This window comes from Artemia franciscana, chromosome 1 (genome assembly GCF_032884065.1).
Source record: "Artemia franciscana chromosome 1, ASM3288406v1, whole genome shotgun sequence".
Taxonomy (NCBI): domain Eukaryota; kingdom Metazoa; phylum Arthropoda; class Branchiopoda; order Anostraca; family Artemiidae; genus Artemia; species Artemia franciscana.
The window spans coordinates 25,679,738-25,697,331 of NC_088863.1; the positions used below are offsets into that span (position 1 = coordinate 25,679,738).

At 34.8% G+C, this 17,594-nt stretch overlaps 1 protein-coding gene across 6 annotated transcripts in view; it reads right to left on the reverse strand.

Moving 5' to 3' along the window:
- The window catches only part of LOC136027419 (protein held out wings-like), a 137,286-nt gene that overhangs the window by 55,809 nt on the left and 63,883 nt on the right, over window positions 1–17,594 (reverse strand). For all 6 annotated transcript variants that reach the window (XM_065704698.1, XM_065704680.1, XM_065704688.1 and 3 more), the window contains exon 4: window positions 15,924–16,067. In XM_065704698.1, coding sequence (XP_065560770.1) covers window positions 15,924–16,067 — 144 coding nt within the window. The remainder of the gene's footprint in view (window positions 1–15,923; window positions 16,068–17,594) is intronic.

The window sequence follows — 17,594 nt, forward strand, 5'->3', positions numbered from 1 at the left end:
AGGGAATGGTGCTGTTCTCGACGCTAAATCAAGTCCCAGAGAGGGTAATTAATTTTTAAGGGGCAAAGGGGCCCTTAAATATGACAACTATGTTGATATTTTATAAATATATCCATTGCCCTGCTTCTAATAAAATTTGCAATCTTATCCCTACCAGCGCTGATGCCTGTGGAATACTATTAGGTTGAAAGTGGCTAGAAATAAGGCAGGGAGCTTCAGATCTAGGACGTCAAATTAATTTTTAAGGGGCAAAGGGGCCCTTAAATACGACAACTATGTTGATGTTTTATAAATATATCCATTGCCTTGCTTCTAATAAAATTTGCAATTTTATCCCTACCAGCGCTGATTAAGTCTGTCTAACACACAATATACCCTTTTATAAAAACAAAAATAGTCACCTTATTAGATTCGCTTCAGCTTTTGTATAATCAGTGAAAAGGACGTGAAAATGAGTGAAGATAAGCAGCAAAAAAAAAATAGAGCTTAATATTATTTTGCGATATGTACATTTCCATTTGAGCTAAATCGGCGACAGTTATTAGGTCACTGCAAATAGTAACTACATAATTGTATTGACCTTGTATTGTAATTTTCCTAATATTACGTTAGAGAAAAAGAAAAGTCTGAAATCTCGCTTCAAAGTATCCCTCTTTTGTCACAGGATATCCCGAAAATGGCATTCACTTCCCTGTGTCTTGAAATGGAAAGTCAATAAAAAGGTACATAAGGATCGTGTATTTAGTAGACTTTACGGTTTCAGCACAGGGCAATGTTTCCGTGATCAATGGCACACAGCAGGGGATCCGTTATTGGCACAGAGCTTGCTTTTTGTGTAATAAGATTTTAAGACACAAATATGGCGTCAGTAGTCGATATGACTCATTTCCTGTTTTAAAAAATACTTCTGTTTTAGTAAACATACGAACGTAATTAAAACACAGCCACATTTTATTTAACTTTGGCAGGAACCGGACACTCAGGCATTTCAATTAGATTAAATGTTTCTATAGACAAATGATTGGTCTTTTCATTCTGAAAATACAGTTCAAGTTTGAAGTTCCAACCAGAATTCTGAGTTACAGAATGCATTAATTCCGTCACCTTCAGAGAAAAGTTTAGCATCTCAATAACACAGAAAAAGTGTTTCTCTCACACACATACACACACACACACACACACACACACACACACACACACACACACACACACACACACACACACACACACACACACACACACACACACACATATATATATATATATATATATATATATATATATATATATATATATATATATATATATATATATAATAAAAAAGACATGGGCAGTAATTTATTTTGATGGGTGAGGGGAGCCAAAAGAGATTAGACCACAGGTGGATTATATAACTGATATAGGATGTTATAAGAAAAATTGTGAAAATGTGTGATTTTTAATTTGGCCAGCTAACTGGAATCGAGACCACAGTCAATCAGATTGTACTAGTTAAGTGGGATATAATTATAACTTGTACTGCATAGTTTTCCTCTTGTCCTGTAATCCCATCTCCAAGATCAGCTCAACATTGATTTTTGTCTCGCTTTTGATCCTGTCCCAATTTGTTCCGTATACGAGAGGCATTCCTTGATATAAAGCTTCAAAACATACATACATTTAGTCCTAAGGGAAAAAAATACATTCTGAATTAATCATGTCAACGGAGGAGAGAGCTAAACATTCTCCAGCATTTGCATTTCCAAATAAAAATATTTTTCAGCTGTCAATCTATGCGCAGACACGTACATCATTTCCGACGTAAAAATACTTCGTGTAATTAGATCTATTTCCAAAAAGTAAACTCCCTCGCCCTTCCAAAACTAAACAGATGAGGATATGCCTCACGAGAAGCTCCAAGAATTAATCACAGAAAAGAAAAAAAGTGACACAGATAAATTTCAAACGGAAACTCTGGAAAGACAAACCAAACTAGACGAACCAGCTGGAAAACAAGAAATAAGACCTTAAACAGGGGTTAACTGGAAGAATTTGTATCTTAGTGTAAGAGGTAAGGAGTAAGTGTAAGGGGTAGCCCTATTTTACAATAGCCATTGGTTTCAGGTCGCTGTAAATGATATGTTCTTGTAAATGATATAATATGTTCTTTTGCCTAAAGTACCTTGCGAAATGACGAATTGTGTAATATGGAACATCATCGATTACTAACACCGTAACTTTCAAGTTAAGCAGGTTCAAACTACACACCAATAAGAGTTTTTCGTAAGTCAAACTGAATATTCATTATGATAGATGAGAATAAAGAAGCAAAGAAAAAACCTATTTGATCATAAAAATTCAAGTTCTTTGCCTTTTTCTGGGCTTAAAGTGGTCTTATCCACATTTCTGTTTTGGAAGAGGGCCAGGGATATTTATTAAAAAAAAATATTACCAATACACCTACTCGTAAGGCCATACTTGCAAAGATGGATCAGGAGGGGTAGGTAAATTCCCCCTTAGACTAGTGCAAAAGACCCTAACCCCTTGAAAAATTGCTGAATTACATTGGTGTATCTCACTAGTTTTACGTTGTTTCACACAAAAATGCAGCTATTGTTGTGCAAGTGAAGAACAAGATTAAAGCTGAAACAACCAGAAATTACCCCGTCCCCGATCCCAACACTGCTGGGTGAAAATTATAATCTGTCTTTTACTGGAAATCAAGGAATCTTGAAGCAAATAATCTTGAGTCAAATCCCATTGCTTTAATCTTAAGCAGATTGTCGTTTTCTTCCTCTTCTTGCTTGGATTATCATGTCTTGTCTTTCGCATAATCTCATCACCGGAATCAAAATTCCAGGTCCAGCAGCAGGTTCCTGCAGCTAGGAGAGATCAATCCCGCTACGTCACCACAGGACAAAAACTTTTCTTCGAATTAAGCTAAGAAATGGCATCGTTACGATATCCAAAGATATCATTATGATTTAAAAATGATTTAGTTTCATCTCAAATCCTCCGTTTCTGAAGGAGAATCTCATCACCACTGTATTGGATTAACTAAAACATGCCTTGCTATAGTACGACTGAATCTCTACATGTCGGCCATTATCCTAACATGAAACATTTACAAGATCTAGCATTCTTCCAACCAGTAAAGCAGATGAACAATCTACTTTCTTGTAGGGGTTAAATATATCTTGCAACATTTCAAATTACAGGTAAGCATACTGCAAAAACGAGCTAATTAGCAGAATGAAACCTCCAATCTTCCTGTTAATAATTAAAAGTTAAACAGAGGTCAGTTAAAACATTAGAACCGTGAGAAAACAAGACATCAACACGATGAAGTGACAAAATCAACAACAGTGTCACGAAACAAGTGATCACGCGAAACCAGTATATTAAAAGCTCACAATAAAAAACTAAATAAATATACCCAGTATGAAGTTATCTTGAGGGTATTTTGACTGAAAACGAAACTTTAAATTAACTTGAAATTTTAAGAAGAACCAAGGCAACAGAAGGGTTGGAAAGATACGAAATTTTCTTTTAAATGCTAATACCGAAGGAATTAGAAAAATGAATAAAAACATGTATTTGAGGATTTCACATAAGAATTAATTAGAAACGGCACCAAGGACAATAATGTGCTGCCCATTGGCATTAAACAACTTAAATATATGTGACAAAAGCAGCCGATGTGCTGCTAATGGCACAGAGTATTTAAAAAAGCATGCAACAAAAGCGCCAACGCATAGACAGCTCTAGAGTTTTCTTTAGTAATCTTAGTTGGTGTCGGCAATGTTCTTTCGTTTTCTGTTTAATTTTTCTTACTGACAATTTTGAGTTTCCACTCTTAACGCTAAAGTTCAGACGGGTAGGATTTTGTCATTGTTTTCAATTTGAAATTTCTTCGAGTTGCCCCGTATGGTTGTTGGGAAGATCACAAAGGTATTTAGAGTCTCCCCCACCCCAAAAAAAAAAAACTTCTATTTTAGATAACAGGCTACATTTCAACTAAGGATTATTAATTGTGCCTTTTTACCATGCACAAACAGAGAACTTCGCACGATTTTACCAGCCTGAGCCACATGTTTTTTTGTTTTGTTTTTTATTCTGGTCCAAAAAAGAAGAGAGTCGAATATTCGACCTTACAGATATTCTTTTCATGGCGGCTGTGAAGTTCAACTCCATTTAGAACCTAATTTCCCATCCTTTTCGACTTAATGCTTTAAGAAATAATTGTCGAAAGTAAAACAGTTCAAAACAGGGATGAAACCTTTTTTTTTACTTTCGTCATGGAAAGGCAGTGTGGTCTTCGAAGTTATCTAGAAATAATTGTATTTTTTAAAAAGAATTTGGAAAGAAGCAAATAAAGTTTATATCCAGAAACGGACTTATTTTTAATCCTGTTGGCAATCACGTGCGTTAACCGCGCGAATATTAAAAACGGAAAGGGGGAAGGCTACTTGTTTTGCGATAATTCAAAGGATTCTATGTTAATTAGCATAAACTGCATATTGCAGGCGAAAACTGGAAAAAAATCCGTGTTTTCAGATCAGTACATGAATTAGGGAACAGTCGATCGAACAGACAGATGCTTTCGATCTCCAAAACAAGGCAAAGTCACTTTTGATAGCAACAGCTTTTAAACCAACTGCTTCTGCATGTGCGAAAAAGGTAAAACACCAGTTTAGAAAAAAAAACAAGCATCCTGACAATCTAGAGGAACTGGAAGAGAATAGAAAGGTTATGTAACGCCTTTTGAACTACCAGAGCCATCTTGATTTAACCCCAAACTACTTCCCTGGTATTTAATCTATAAAAGCTCTTTTCCTTCTTCTTGCCTTTTTTTTCTTCATATTCAAGAAACCTTAAAGAAAAATAAAACTAACGTAATCGTAAACGAATACCGGTTCAATTCTAAACACCCAAGAATGCTTCCTCTTCTAGCCTGCTTGATATTCAAAGAGCATAAATAGCCAATGGGTTTTAAGATTCTATGAATATTCTTTAGCACACACTTCACGTAGATCGATTGGCTTGGACGTGCTCTAAACTAACAGCAAATACAAATGAGAAATCATACTCAAACTTTTGAATTACAATGAAGACAACCAATGACCCGCAATTACTTTCAAAAATTAATGAAATATAGGCCTATTTAGAAAACGAAACAAAACCGCCCTCTTTCTTTATGAAAGAGGGAAGGGGGTATAAATTACAATATATAAAATATGCTTTAGTTTAAATTTGCTTCCCGTGTTTCCTTGAGATGCTCTTTAAAGTTTGAAAAAATTCACAGGAGAATTTTCGTCATGACCTTTTTTATTGTTCTTTGTTCTTGCAACTTTAGGACTGTCTTACCTGAAATACATACAAAAGTCAGGCCTAGATGGCATTATAAATAACTTTGAGCGATATCTGATAACAATATTTTTGCGTTCTGTACTGGAAAATGTCTTTGCATTTGTGTATATTTGCTTGATCATAATTAGTTTAACTCCTTTTATAAACAGTGATGAACTCACTGACATAAAATCTCTAGTAATCTCCAAAATTCAACCGTTTCGTAGCGGTACTTTTCCTTGCAAAGTATTTCTTAGAAAAGGGAGTACGAAGTATTAGAAGTGCTAACGGAATGACAACTATTACTCCCATCCAAAAGATTGATTATTTTGGTAGAACTGCTCCAAGTGCAATGATATAATTATTATCTTTCCCTTTTCTATAAGTAGTTAACTTTTTCGCGTCATCCTTTCCAGGAACGGATATAGAATTAGGAATTGGGAGGTACACCAACAAAAATTGGCAGACCCAACGATATGGAGATGATGCCTCTGACTTTGACATGAGAGCAAACTCCTCCAAGTCCAATATAATGCCAATAGGTTTCCTTAAAGCCTCGTCCATTTTCTTAATCCTATCCCCCTAGGAATTTCTGTATCCCCCTTTAAATTACTTTAAATGAGATATCTATGTTAAAGATATCCTACATAGAGCTAATGTATCTATCTCCCTATTTAAGCTCCTAAACAAATTTAGCGTTCCACCTTCCCTTTTCATGAGGAAGAAGGTGGAATTTATACTTCCTTTGTCCGCCAGCATTTCGAATTCAAATATACTTGTCGAGTTTGGTAAACTGGTATCTCTAGCGAAGAATCAAAAAAATTGAAGCCATACAAAAAAGAGCCCTGCCAATAATTTTCAAAGAGGGTAAGGTGCCATACTATCTGCTTCTAAGGAAAGCTATGTTGGAATTCATTGACCACCGGAGAGTTGCGTTGTACCTCCGTTTTGCAAAAAAAGCAATAGCAAACCCTCGCAACGAAGGCATTTTCTCCAAGCGTCACACCCCATCCAGATACCGGCCACCTGGAGCTATTTCTGAACCCCATGTTGTCCCCCATTCGCTGCTTGACCTCCAGATATGAAAATAACCTGTGTCCACTTCATTAGAGAAAAGAATTAATAAAATATCCAGCTAGTTTCTTTCTTTTTTTATTGTGACTGTGGTGCTAGTGCAAGGTCGTATCCAGTTTTTTTTTTTTGGGGGGGGGGGATGTTTTACACAAGGATTCTTTCACATATAAATAGATTTGTATATCGTATAAAACAAAAATTGTAATAACACACATAAAAATTTCAACCCCCCTTGGATACGGCATTGAGTGCTACCCAGGGTTTTGGTATTTATTCGCTGATTTTGGCTATTCCTCCTCCCTTTTTATAAAGTGTCCCTTTTAACTCTTTTTATATGTGCTTATTTTATTTTAGTTTTACCAGTTTTTATCTTTAATTTTTTAATTGACATTTCTCAGTTAAATTATTGACTGGCAAATTCGTTCTGATTTTTCTTTCTTTTTTTTCGTTTTGGTATTCTTTGCCAGTTTTCCAGTTTTTCTTTTTGTGTGATATTTTTTACTCCAATATTCAAATTCAGCCCTTCGGGGATAGTAACACTGACTTTTTGAAATAGATATCTTATGTAATCTTACCCTGGATCTGCCCTGATCCTTTACATGCCTTTTGAGGGTCGCTGAGAGAAATATCGAGGTCTTTTGACTTTAGTGTGTCAAATTTTCACTTGGATTTTTACAGCTAATTTTATATTGTTAAGCCTCAAAGTCAATCCCACGCTAAATTATCTATAGGCCTACCCAGCAGAACAATTTAAAAACTACATGAAAAAAAATTCTTTCGATTCCCAAACAATAATATTATCATATTATCGGGAAAATAAATGGAAAATACCAACAGACTTTTCAAATAGACAAGGCTGCACAACAGTTTAATTAATTATAATGAAGAACATTGCCAAAAATTCACAAAAACACTATTTAAAAGAATAAAGGCCTGTTAAATGACTAATTCTCATCCTGCCACTCCAAAACAACTCCATCTAGTTGGCCATCAAACGAAGTTGAGATAACGAGCATCCTTTATTTTGCAAATTAAACTATGAACTTTTAAAGAAACAGAGACTTTTTAATGACCCGAACATAATGAGACGAATCACGAAATAAGTTTCTCTTTTCATGATGTCTATTAAAGTAGCAAAGAACATTTCTTTCATGTTCAGGTGGTCTAAATGGTACTTAACGAGTTTTTTCTATATCATTGATTGGATATTCTCTAATGTAAGTTTTTATTTTCACTGTTAAAATGGCCTATGATATAATCTTACTAATGAAAGTCATTATATAGCTTTTGAAATAAGGTAATTGCATTTTCAAAACAGCTGTTTATTCTTCTTCTTCTATTCTGACCACAGCTTAGATACCAATATACAGTTATGAAAACTCGATTTATTTTTGGGACACAGTGCGCGATAGCGATGCTAGCGGCTGGAGACAGGAAACTGGTATTGGTATCTAAGCTGTGTAAGCAAACAAAACAAAATTGCGTTCCCGCCTATGGTGTTGTAGTACGATCTAGGAGGCGCCAAGTTCAGAGCTCTGTACGAAGAGCTTCTCATGGGCAAGATGGAGTTTTCATAACTGTATTGGTATATAGGCTGTGATTCTAACCTCAAGCGTTTAAATGTGAACAGAAGAGGGATGAGGTATAGACTTTGAATTTTTACAGAATTAGCGGTTCATTTGTTGACCAGAGCAAAGATCTATCGATTTTACTTGTCTGATAACGTAGATACAATGATGCAAACCGATAAGATGAATAATGTACAAACAGCAGGGCGACTAACACCAATTTTAAACAACTTCCATTTCTAGACCAAACCTCATGCCGAGAATGTGAAAATGAAGAATACTGCAGAAGACCCAGGTTCATAATGAACATATAATTTTTTTGACGGAGTCCTGTGTAATTTCAGATTTGCAAGGAATGCTTTTAGAGATCTCATCCACGTTGCAGAATATTTCTAGAAAGATGGCATGTCTTTTTGAAAGAATTTAATTCTTGTTTCTAAAGCCATGCAAATTTCCATTTGCTATGAGCTTTTAATTAGCATTAAAACGAGATTATTAATAAGCAATTTGATATAATCTGGTGTTTGGCCAACCTTACACTGCTAAGTAAAAAACTCCGATTTCTCATAAAGGTTATCTTGTTGTGTAGTATCGGTCAAAATAACATTTTTTGATGTTAGAAAGTCCTAGACCTTACGAGGCATACTGAAATTTATATGGGCTTTAACGCACGGTTTAGGTCATTTTTAATTACAAAATTTTGTCTGAAAAAGTAGAAAACCAATTATATTACAATCACAGCTTAGATACCAATACAGTTATGAAAACTTCTATCTTGCCCATGAGAAGCCTTTGGTATAGAGCTCTTGACTTGGCGCCTCCTCTAAGCCCGCGCTCCAACGCGTAGATCGTACTAAAACACCATAGGCGGGAATGCGATTTTGTTTTGTTGCATGCACAGCTTAGATACCAATACCAGTTTCCTGTTACCAATTAGATACCAATATAAGTTTCCTGTCTCCGGCCGCTAGCATCGCTACCGCGCACTGTGTCCCAAAAATAAATCGAGTTTTCATAACTGTATATTGGTATCTAAGCTTTGATTACAACTAACAACGAGTACATCATCTTTTACACATCAAATCCTTTTTCGAATATCAAAACATGCATATCGGTAAAGAAATTTGCTTCCCTGCATTTTTTTTTTTTTTAAATAGAGTTAAGCTGGCAGAACTGAATTGAAACACGCCAGGCGGGTATTTCAAATTATATATGGTTCAACTTTCATAAAAAAAAAAGAGCCAAGCTTTCAGCTAGAAAAGACGTGATAGATATCAAAAAGCTGCTAAGCTGTGGAACGGAATAATGGTAGTTACTCCTTGAGTTAAAGAGTGCTGAATACATACCAATTTCGATTCGATTCGATAAGAGGGGGTTTTGGTAGCCTCCGATTTACAAAAGGTACCGTGGAGAACTATCTCAACACATAAAAAGCACCTTAACACGACACGTCATGGCTCAATAAGAATTAAAAAACGGACATTAACTCTGAAAGAAAATCCAAGTGGCATAACCAAAAGGAACCCTCGAGGTAAACTGGAACGAGATGTTAATTAAGTTAGCTACATAGAAGAGTAACTTGTTTCAAAACAGCAAAAAGAAGTTGTATCTTCAAGGAGGTCTTGTGTTCTAGTGTTTCTTTCGATACGCGTATCTAATGATTACTCCTTTTAAAGAACAGAGACAATTGGAAATATGCAGTGACAATTGGTGGCATTCCTAGACACGTGATTAAAAATTCTATTTTACGAAAAGTCTGGTCCAGGGTACGCTATGTATACAAGTTTATGATAGTATAAACCGCTTAGATACGAACTTATCCAAAGCCATAGAACACACAGTGGGGCAGAAGCTTCATTGATGGCTTTGATTTTCACTCGTTAATCACGAGGTGAGAAAATTTTCCACAATTTTTGGTGTTTCCTCACATGCTTGAGCACAGAAAATGTCTTTTTTAAAACATATTAGGATGGACTTGTTCAAATAACTTAAAAAGGCAAAATTATTTAGTGTTTGATAGTATGAAGTGTTTTGCCTTTTTTTGTATTAATCCATATGTTTCGAGGATATCCTTCAGATTATACATCCAAGAGTCCAGCAAGCGCTTATTATGCTAAAGCCTAAAAAATGTAGAAAGTGGACTTGGTTTCTGAAACGCTCATAATCATTTTGATCACGAACCTATATTTAAATTAGAAGCGCAAAAATTACTTGAAACCTTTAATAGCCCTCGGCGAAATCGTCTCCAAGATAGACATAAACGCAAAAACTAGTTTCGAAGGGCAAATAAGGATGCACATAACCAAGTTAATTATTTAAAAAAATATAACAAAAATATATCAAAAGCATAACTATCTTGACATTCCATAGCGCAAGGGGATCCAGAGACGGTTTTAGGACGGGATAGATGTATAACATTTTGTAATTTTTGAAAGTTTATTTTTATTTTTAAAAAAGTAAAGTGCACAGTTGGCAGTAAGTATAAGCGAAATGAATATGAAATTTCCTTTTACCATGTAAAGTGAGAGAATTCAGATTGAAATAAATGATAAAACCTGTTAATAAATGAAAATTTTATTAAAAATTGGCCTGAAAATTTTTGAAGGACAGGGGGGATGAGCACTAATCGAGATTTAGCCCCGGACACAAGAAAGACCAGAGCTACCACTGAGGGGGTACCAAAGCACCAACTCCCCGTTTGCCGATACAGAATGAATCAGCTTCAAAAGTCCATCTCCCAGTCCACAGGGTGCCCATCTGAAAATGTCCCACTTTCAGATAATTTCAATATTGTACTATATGAACCAACCTTGAAAATTCATCTTCCCATCCAGGTGGGCACCACTTTCCGAAATCACGTACACCAGGTGGCGCGTGGCAAGCGTGACGGAAGTGTGCCAGGTGTGTTAGAAACTGAGGCAAAGCTGGGTGACACACATGACATTCTGAGATATACACCAGATAGCAAAAAGTGGACGCCCCTCCCTCCCCATATCAGCAAAGAAACCGGTAACTGGGCTTAAAAAATAATTTCGGTTCAGTTTTAATCCAGGCTATGTTAACGTCTATTTATGAATAATATACGGTATGTTCCAGACTTTTCAAAACATCTATTTGGCACTCAAATTCTAAGAATACTACAAAAAAGCATAATATTACATCGAATAGCTGCGTAAACAAAAAATTGGAATTTTATATTGAAAACATTAAAATGCTAAACAGCATTGTTTTTACAAACAAACCATGTAAAGAAAACCAACGATACCACTTATTAGCTGATATCAGATACTTCTGATAAGTGAATCTTGCAACATCAAACAAAAACATATCAACCCCAAAAAGGTATTTGGGTGTCAATTACGAGACAATCAAAGTAACGTTCAGGCATGGTTAGTGACTAAAGAAATTGGGTGCCAATTTAAAATATGAATGTAAAAAACTGTCTTACCTGCTTCTTATTATCTAGATTTGTAGACTATTTCGTTCTTTATTGTCAGTTTTAAGCAGCATAAATAATGTGGTTAGCTTAAAAAATAATTTGGAAACATTCTGAGAACAAAGGATAAATTGATATAAAAATGTGGTACTTGTGTCTCATAGCCACCACACTCAAGTTCTATCGAGAAGTGAAGTTTAGTTAATGCTAGTGAAATAAAACAAAATACGAGGAAAATATAATACTTTATCAACAAAATTATGAAAATTATAATAAAGAATTATGGAACACAGACCGCATTATATTAAATATGTGAGCTAAACTAAACCAAAATATCAACTAAATATTTAATTGAAAAATAGCTACAATGTAGTTTCCCACCGAGCCGAAGCTAATTTTGTCTGTCATAAAGACCATGAAAACCGGTTATTGTGTCATATTCGCGATACAAGATCTTGAGTATGGTGGCTATAAGACAAAAGTACCAAAAATGTAATAACAATTCAATAAATAATAATAAACAAAAATAAGGGTCTTCCTCTCCCTTATTGGTCACAAGGAAAAAATTGTGGTATAAAATAGTTTCTTTTCATGGGTTTAATCTCGCCCTTATGAGAACCCCCACCCCCCAAAAGCCACTAAGGGCTAGAGCCATACATCAGCGCTTCTTAATTTTATTTCGGTCCTTATTATAACTCTTTGATGGTATTTGCAATCTAAGAAAAATCAGCGCAATGACATAACATAAGGTTAATAAAATTGGCACCAAATAAACGTTTGCCTATAAGTGCACCTAAATAACTCCCGACCTGGGCATATAAAGTGTTTTCCAAGCTAAAGATGGATTTATTTGCAAACATAACTCTTGGCCTAAAGATTTTGTTAAGTTCAACGTAGATCATTTCTACGACCTTTTAATTTGCGAGTTCGGACCCTAAAACTTAAGTTTCGAATACAGATATTTGAATTAATATAAAATTTATGGATAATCAAAACGTAGAACAGATGAATTTTTTTTTTAAATACCAGAGATTAGATTGTTCGTACTATTTTTTTAAACTGAAAATGTAAATCTACAGCAAAGTCAAGGCCGTATCCAGGATGAGGAGGGTTAGGGGTTTGAAAGATCGCATTTCCTTTGCTAAATGGACGGTCTATGGACTGTCAGCTGGAGAACAGCTTGCATAATTTCTTGATCACTTGATTACTTCTTGATAATTTCTTGATTACTTGATTTCTTGATTACAAACAAGATGAAAAAAGAAAATACTTTTAAGTGCTATCAGCAAAAACTCATCCATCCAACTCCTTGGTTTAAACTTGACGAACAGGTCAAACAAGATATCATCACAAAATCGCAAAAGAACTTGGGCAATATAAATCAAATCTTGTGGGTATCAACTCTGATCCAAAATCAGATTTAGGAGGAAAAATCTAATGACTAACCGCAGAAACGCAAACCTGCAATTAATCTCCGACGAAATTAGGGGTATAGTGTTGGTCAAATATTTAGCTAAATGGTTATATACGGTATGGTAACAAATTATAGATAGGCATTCTTAATATTAAAGAAAGAGATTATTACAAATACTTTTCTTGTAAAAAAAAAATAATAATAAAAAAAAAAAAAAAATAGAAACTGACCGATACCCCTTAGATACTAGATAAATTTAAAAAACTCCCGTTGAGAATTTACTAGAATACAACAATAGATAAAAGGGGAGCCTCATTAGCAATATATAAAAAAAAATCATCAGGAAACATGTCTACAAGTTTTAGAAAAAGGTTTTCGATAATTTATCTTCATTTCACTTTCCTACTGATATCTTTTTACTTAACATTTTTAGACATTGCACTTTTTCAACTACTAACAAATCATCAAATCACTAGACCGCCTGATCCCAACACAAATGGGCACACTGTTAAAAGCCTGACTCTGTTTGCTCCCTTTCATGAGGTTCTCACTACCACTGAATTATTATTACCTTTGCCCATTTCTTTCTACGACATCAAGCATTCTGTTTTGTCATCACCGGATTGCCAAAAAGCCCGATTTTCAGTACTTACTATTCTTCATTTGTAAAACATTATCTAACCTCACTAACATTTCTTTCATTATAGCCCTAAACATCGAGGTCAAGTGACCTTATTCATCCAGCTTAATGTTGAAATACAGCCACAAAATGAGTACCTGAAATTATCTGGATATAATGAAGTATATCGGTATTTGTGTATTAGCCGGTACACAACCGAGTGATGAAGTTAGGTTAATCATGATGAAATATACCAAAAATGATGAAAATACAAAATGTTAGTAACAAAATTATAGAAACTACAACAAAGAATTATGATAGGGGAACCACACAGAACGCATTGTAGTAAATAGCTAACCTAATCCAACCAGAATACCATTTCTATATATTAAATATTTAATAAAATTACACCTAAAACGTAGGTTTCAACTGAGCCTAAGCTAATTTTCTTCAAATACTGACAGGTATAAACCAGTCACTTTCTGATCTGCAGATCCAAATCCTCAAGTGTGACCCAGGTAAGACACAAGTACCACTATATCTTAAAAAAAAAATTTGAGGTAATAACTTTTCAGAGCTATTCTTGACATCAGTCATTATCACGGCTTTAACTATCCTCATCTTGTCTTTAAGACCTATCTTGCTATTCTTCCAAATTTTTTCGACTGCGACAAAAACACACCTGTGCCCCATGCATTCTACATTTGCATCTTCACTACAACCGCTTTCCTTACTAATAATGCAGTCTAGACAAATGAGGCTATCTACTCGGTGAATTTTCTCACTACCTAACATTTTTTTTTACTAATTTAAGATTCGTATTCTGAATGTCAATTTCCGAATCTACTCCCAGACCCTGAACTCAAAAACAACAAAAGACTCAATTCGTTTACTAAAAATTTCCAACTTTTATTAACATTATTCAACTCGTCGACGGGGGAAAAGGGACCAACTCCCTTCCCAAACACGCCATACAAAAAGAGGCCTACAGATGTATGTACAAGTACATACACATACTTATTAACAAATTAAATCTTCATTAGGCGTTCCTTAATTTGTGTTTTTAGTGTTGATGGGGGAAGATATAGATTACAGTTTTTACCAAAGTTATTCCATACTGTAGCTAAACTATTTCTAAGTAAACAACGCAATCTCTCGGATTTAATTAGCAGCTGACGGGCCACCCGCCATCTCCTGGACTGTCGACATGAATCCACCTCATCCAATGCCTATAACAGCTCAAATTCATGAAAATACGCAGGCAATGCCTTCTTACGAAACTGAACAACAAACAGAACTGACTGATACATCACAAACCATTTAATTGGAGGGATATTAAATATAACATACATACTCTGAGTGCTTGATTTGTTAGGTAGCAAAACAGGAAATGCAATATATTCTTTCAGTACTCGTAATCCTTTATTTTGTTGTCTCTGGAGTGGCAGTAACCAAAATTTGCCGTCAGATGATTAGACTCAAACCACAACATAATTCTACCGATTCCTTGACATATATTTTGCCGAAGTATCAGATCATTGGGTCCAGAGACACTGCACCCCATATCATCAGCAAACAACACTGTACGTCCGAGATCCTTTGACGACTCACTCAAGTCACTGATGTTAAACAAGAAACGCAAGAGGCCAAGTACAGATCCTTGAGGGACTCAACGTTGTTCGACTGCTGCACTGTTATTGATACGGAATCACCATTGGCAAGGAATTGTGTCCGGTCGTGTAAGTATGACATAATTAAATACCTGAGTCAATGAATAATTTAATAACCATGGTCAAATGCATCAAAAGGCACCGGAATCAGGCTAATGTCTCTTTCCTTTGCTCAAAATCTCATTCACAATTCTCAATATCTTATCTCTATCCATTTGAGTTCACCGTATTTCAAAACATAATCTATCATACTATGAGCACATGTGGCCATCTTCTTTGTCAATACCTTACTTTTCGTAATTAATCCTTCATTCATTTCAAAATTATAAAATATGACAATTTTTTGTCTCATTTCCCAGACATTTATTAATATTTCACAGTCCTTCAAATTATCCAGACAATCTCTTCAAAGCATTTTCTTTATGACTAATTCTACTGTGATCTATTCTGCTCTACTACCTTATTGTGATCTTTACTTTTAATATCAATAAGCATTCCTTTATACCTTAGTCACTAAAAAAAAATTTAGAAAAGAAAAAATTTGTGCATGTCAATTTCGCCCGTTGGGCCATGTTCTGAACCATACTGAACAGGCTAGTTGAACTCCAACATGATATTTGCGTCTACCCTAAAGAAGAAAAACACATTCCTGCAGGACATCTAGCAATCTTCTCAATAATTTAGTGTTTTGACAAAGAACCGACCAACCAGAACCGATCACGAAAAAAATATTTACAATCTGCTGCCAATATAAGTTAGTTAAATACAACTTTTAGTCTGAACTAATGTATTTCCATTATTATAAGGTACTTACCGCTGGGACTAGTAACTTTCTAATTTCTTCGACGGCCCTTTCCAACTTCATTTTAGAACGAATTTCAGTATCCTCGACGGTGATTAGTACGTGAAGTTCATCATTTAAATGTTCCCAATTAGGTTTTCCTCGATTCTGTTCTTCCTAAAAATGCAAATAATTCCTTCAAATCCTATACTGATCATACTGTTGGTTTCTAGACCATTAAATTGTAAATTATTTTCTTGTATAACTAATGTTACACTAAACAAAACAAAAAACGCAAAATCAAAAATAAACCACAGAAAAAAAGATGGTTAATTCGTTTGATTTATCTTTATCTCAAATGCTGATCTGAATTTTATTTTTATCTCAAATTGTCTGAATTTTATTAAATCTATTTGCTTTCAAATTTTATTTTATCAGCTTTATCTGATTTTTTTCGTTTAATTAATAATCAAAACTAACTACAGTGTGTAATATTTTAGGGAGCTTTCTACAGCCTACAACATTGTCCATGATTCCAACAGTGTTCTGCAAAATCGTCACATTCCATCGAACAATACAAATGAATAAAATCAACAAAAAAGAACAATCGAAAACTCCGGGATTAGAAGGACTGCCACAAGATCACACAGGTAATCCCAACTAGTCAAGGCAGTTGAGGTGGTTTTGATAGATAGCTAAGGAAATGGCAACATTTATAAACGGAAACATATTCAACATAAGGAGATATTTCCCTAATAAGTGCAGGAGATTAGCAAAGATAATCGTCACATTTGATAAATAAATCTACAAAAAAACATAAACTCAAAACGCCCAGAAACAAATAAAGATGTGAATTTTTCAGAAGGAACAACTTTTTTATTCAAAAGTATGTAGACCGTATGCATTTCTCGGCAATAATTATCACAGCTTTTTATGCAAATGTTGATAGTTTCAGCTTAAATCCACCCAAAACAAAATCCAAAAATCCAGTTTTTCATGTTAAGTATGCCCTAAACAGCGTTTCACTGTGATGTTTACCATTAGATATTTTATTTAAACGTGTTTTAAGCAAACAGAAAGAAGTCATTTACGACTTCTCCATTTCGAATGTGAAACTTTTATTTGGTCGTGTTTTTTTCCCAAACATCTTCTTGTGAGGTTGAGTTTTTCGGAATAATAAAGTAGATGGCCGAAGAGCACGGCGAAATCTTAGGAGAAAACAACTGGCTGTCAAACCATCGTATTTGAAGGTTAATAAAGCATATGAATTCAGAGATGAACACAGGAACGTTCTGTAATTTAAAATATGAAAATAAGAATATTTAAAATTCAAGGTCTAACCATGAGAAACAAACGGTTTTCCCCTGGAAGCTAAAGGAAAACTAACGACGAGAGTATGATCTTCAGCTGCTACAGACTGTCACAGCAGATATAAGAGCAAACTATCAACTACTCTCATTGTTAGTGTGTTCCAGATTGTAAATGAATTACTATTAATGAATTTCTAGCTTTCAATTTATTTGCCTTTTTTCAGACTAGATTTAGTTAAAAAGTTGATTGTGAGGTAGTAAACTTAAAAGGACGACTAAAAACCATCAAATTTTAAGTATATCATAAAGGTAACAGAACAACCATTACTAGGAACAACCGCATTGCTACGCAAGGCCAACACAGCTGTCAACACTGGCGGATCCAGGGGAGACC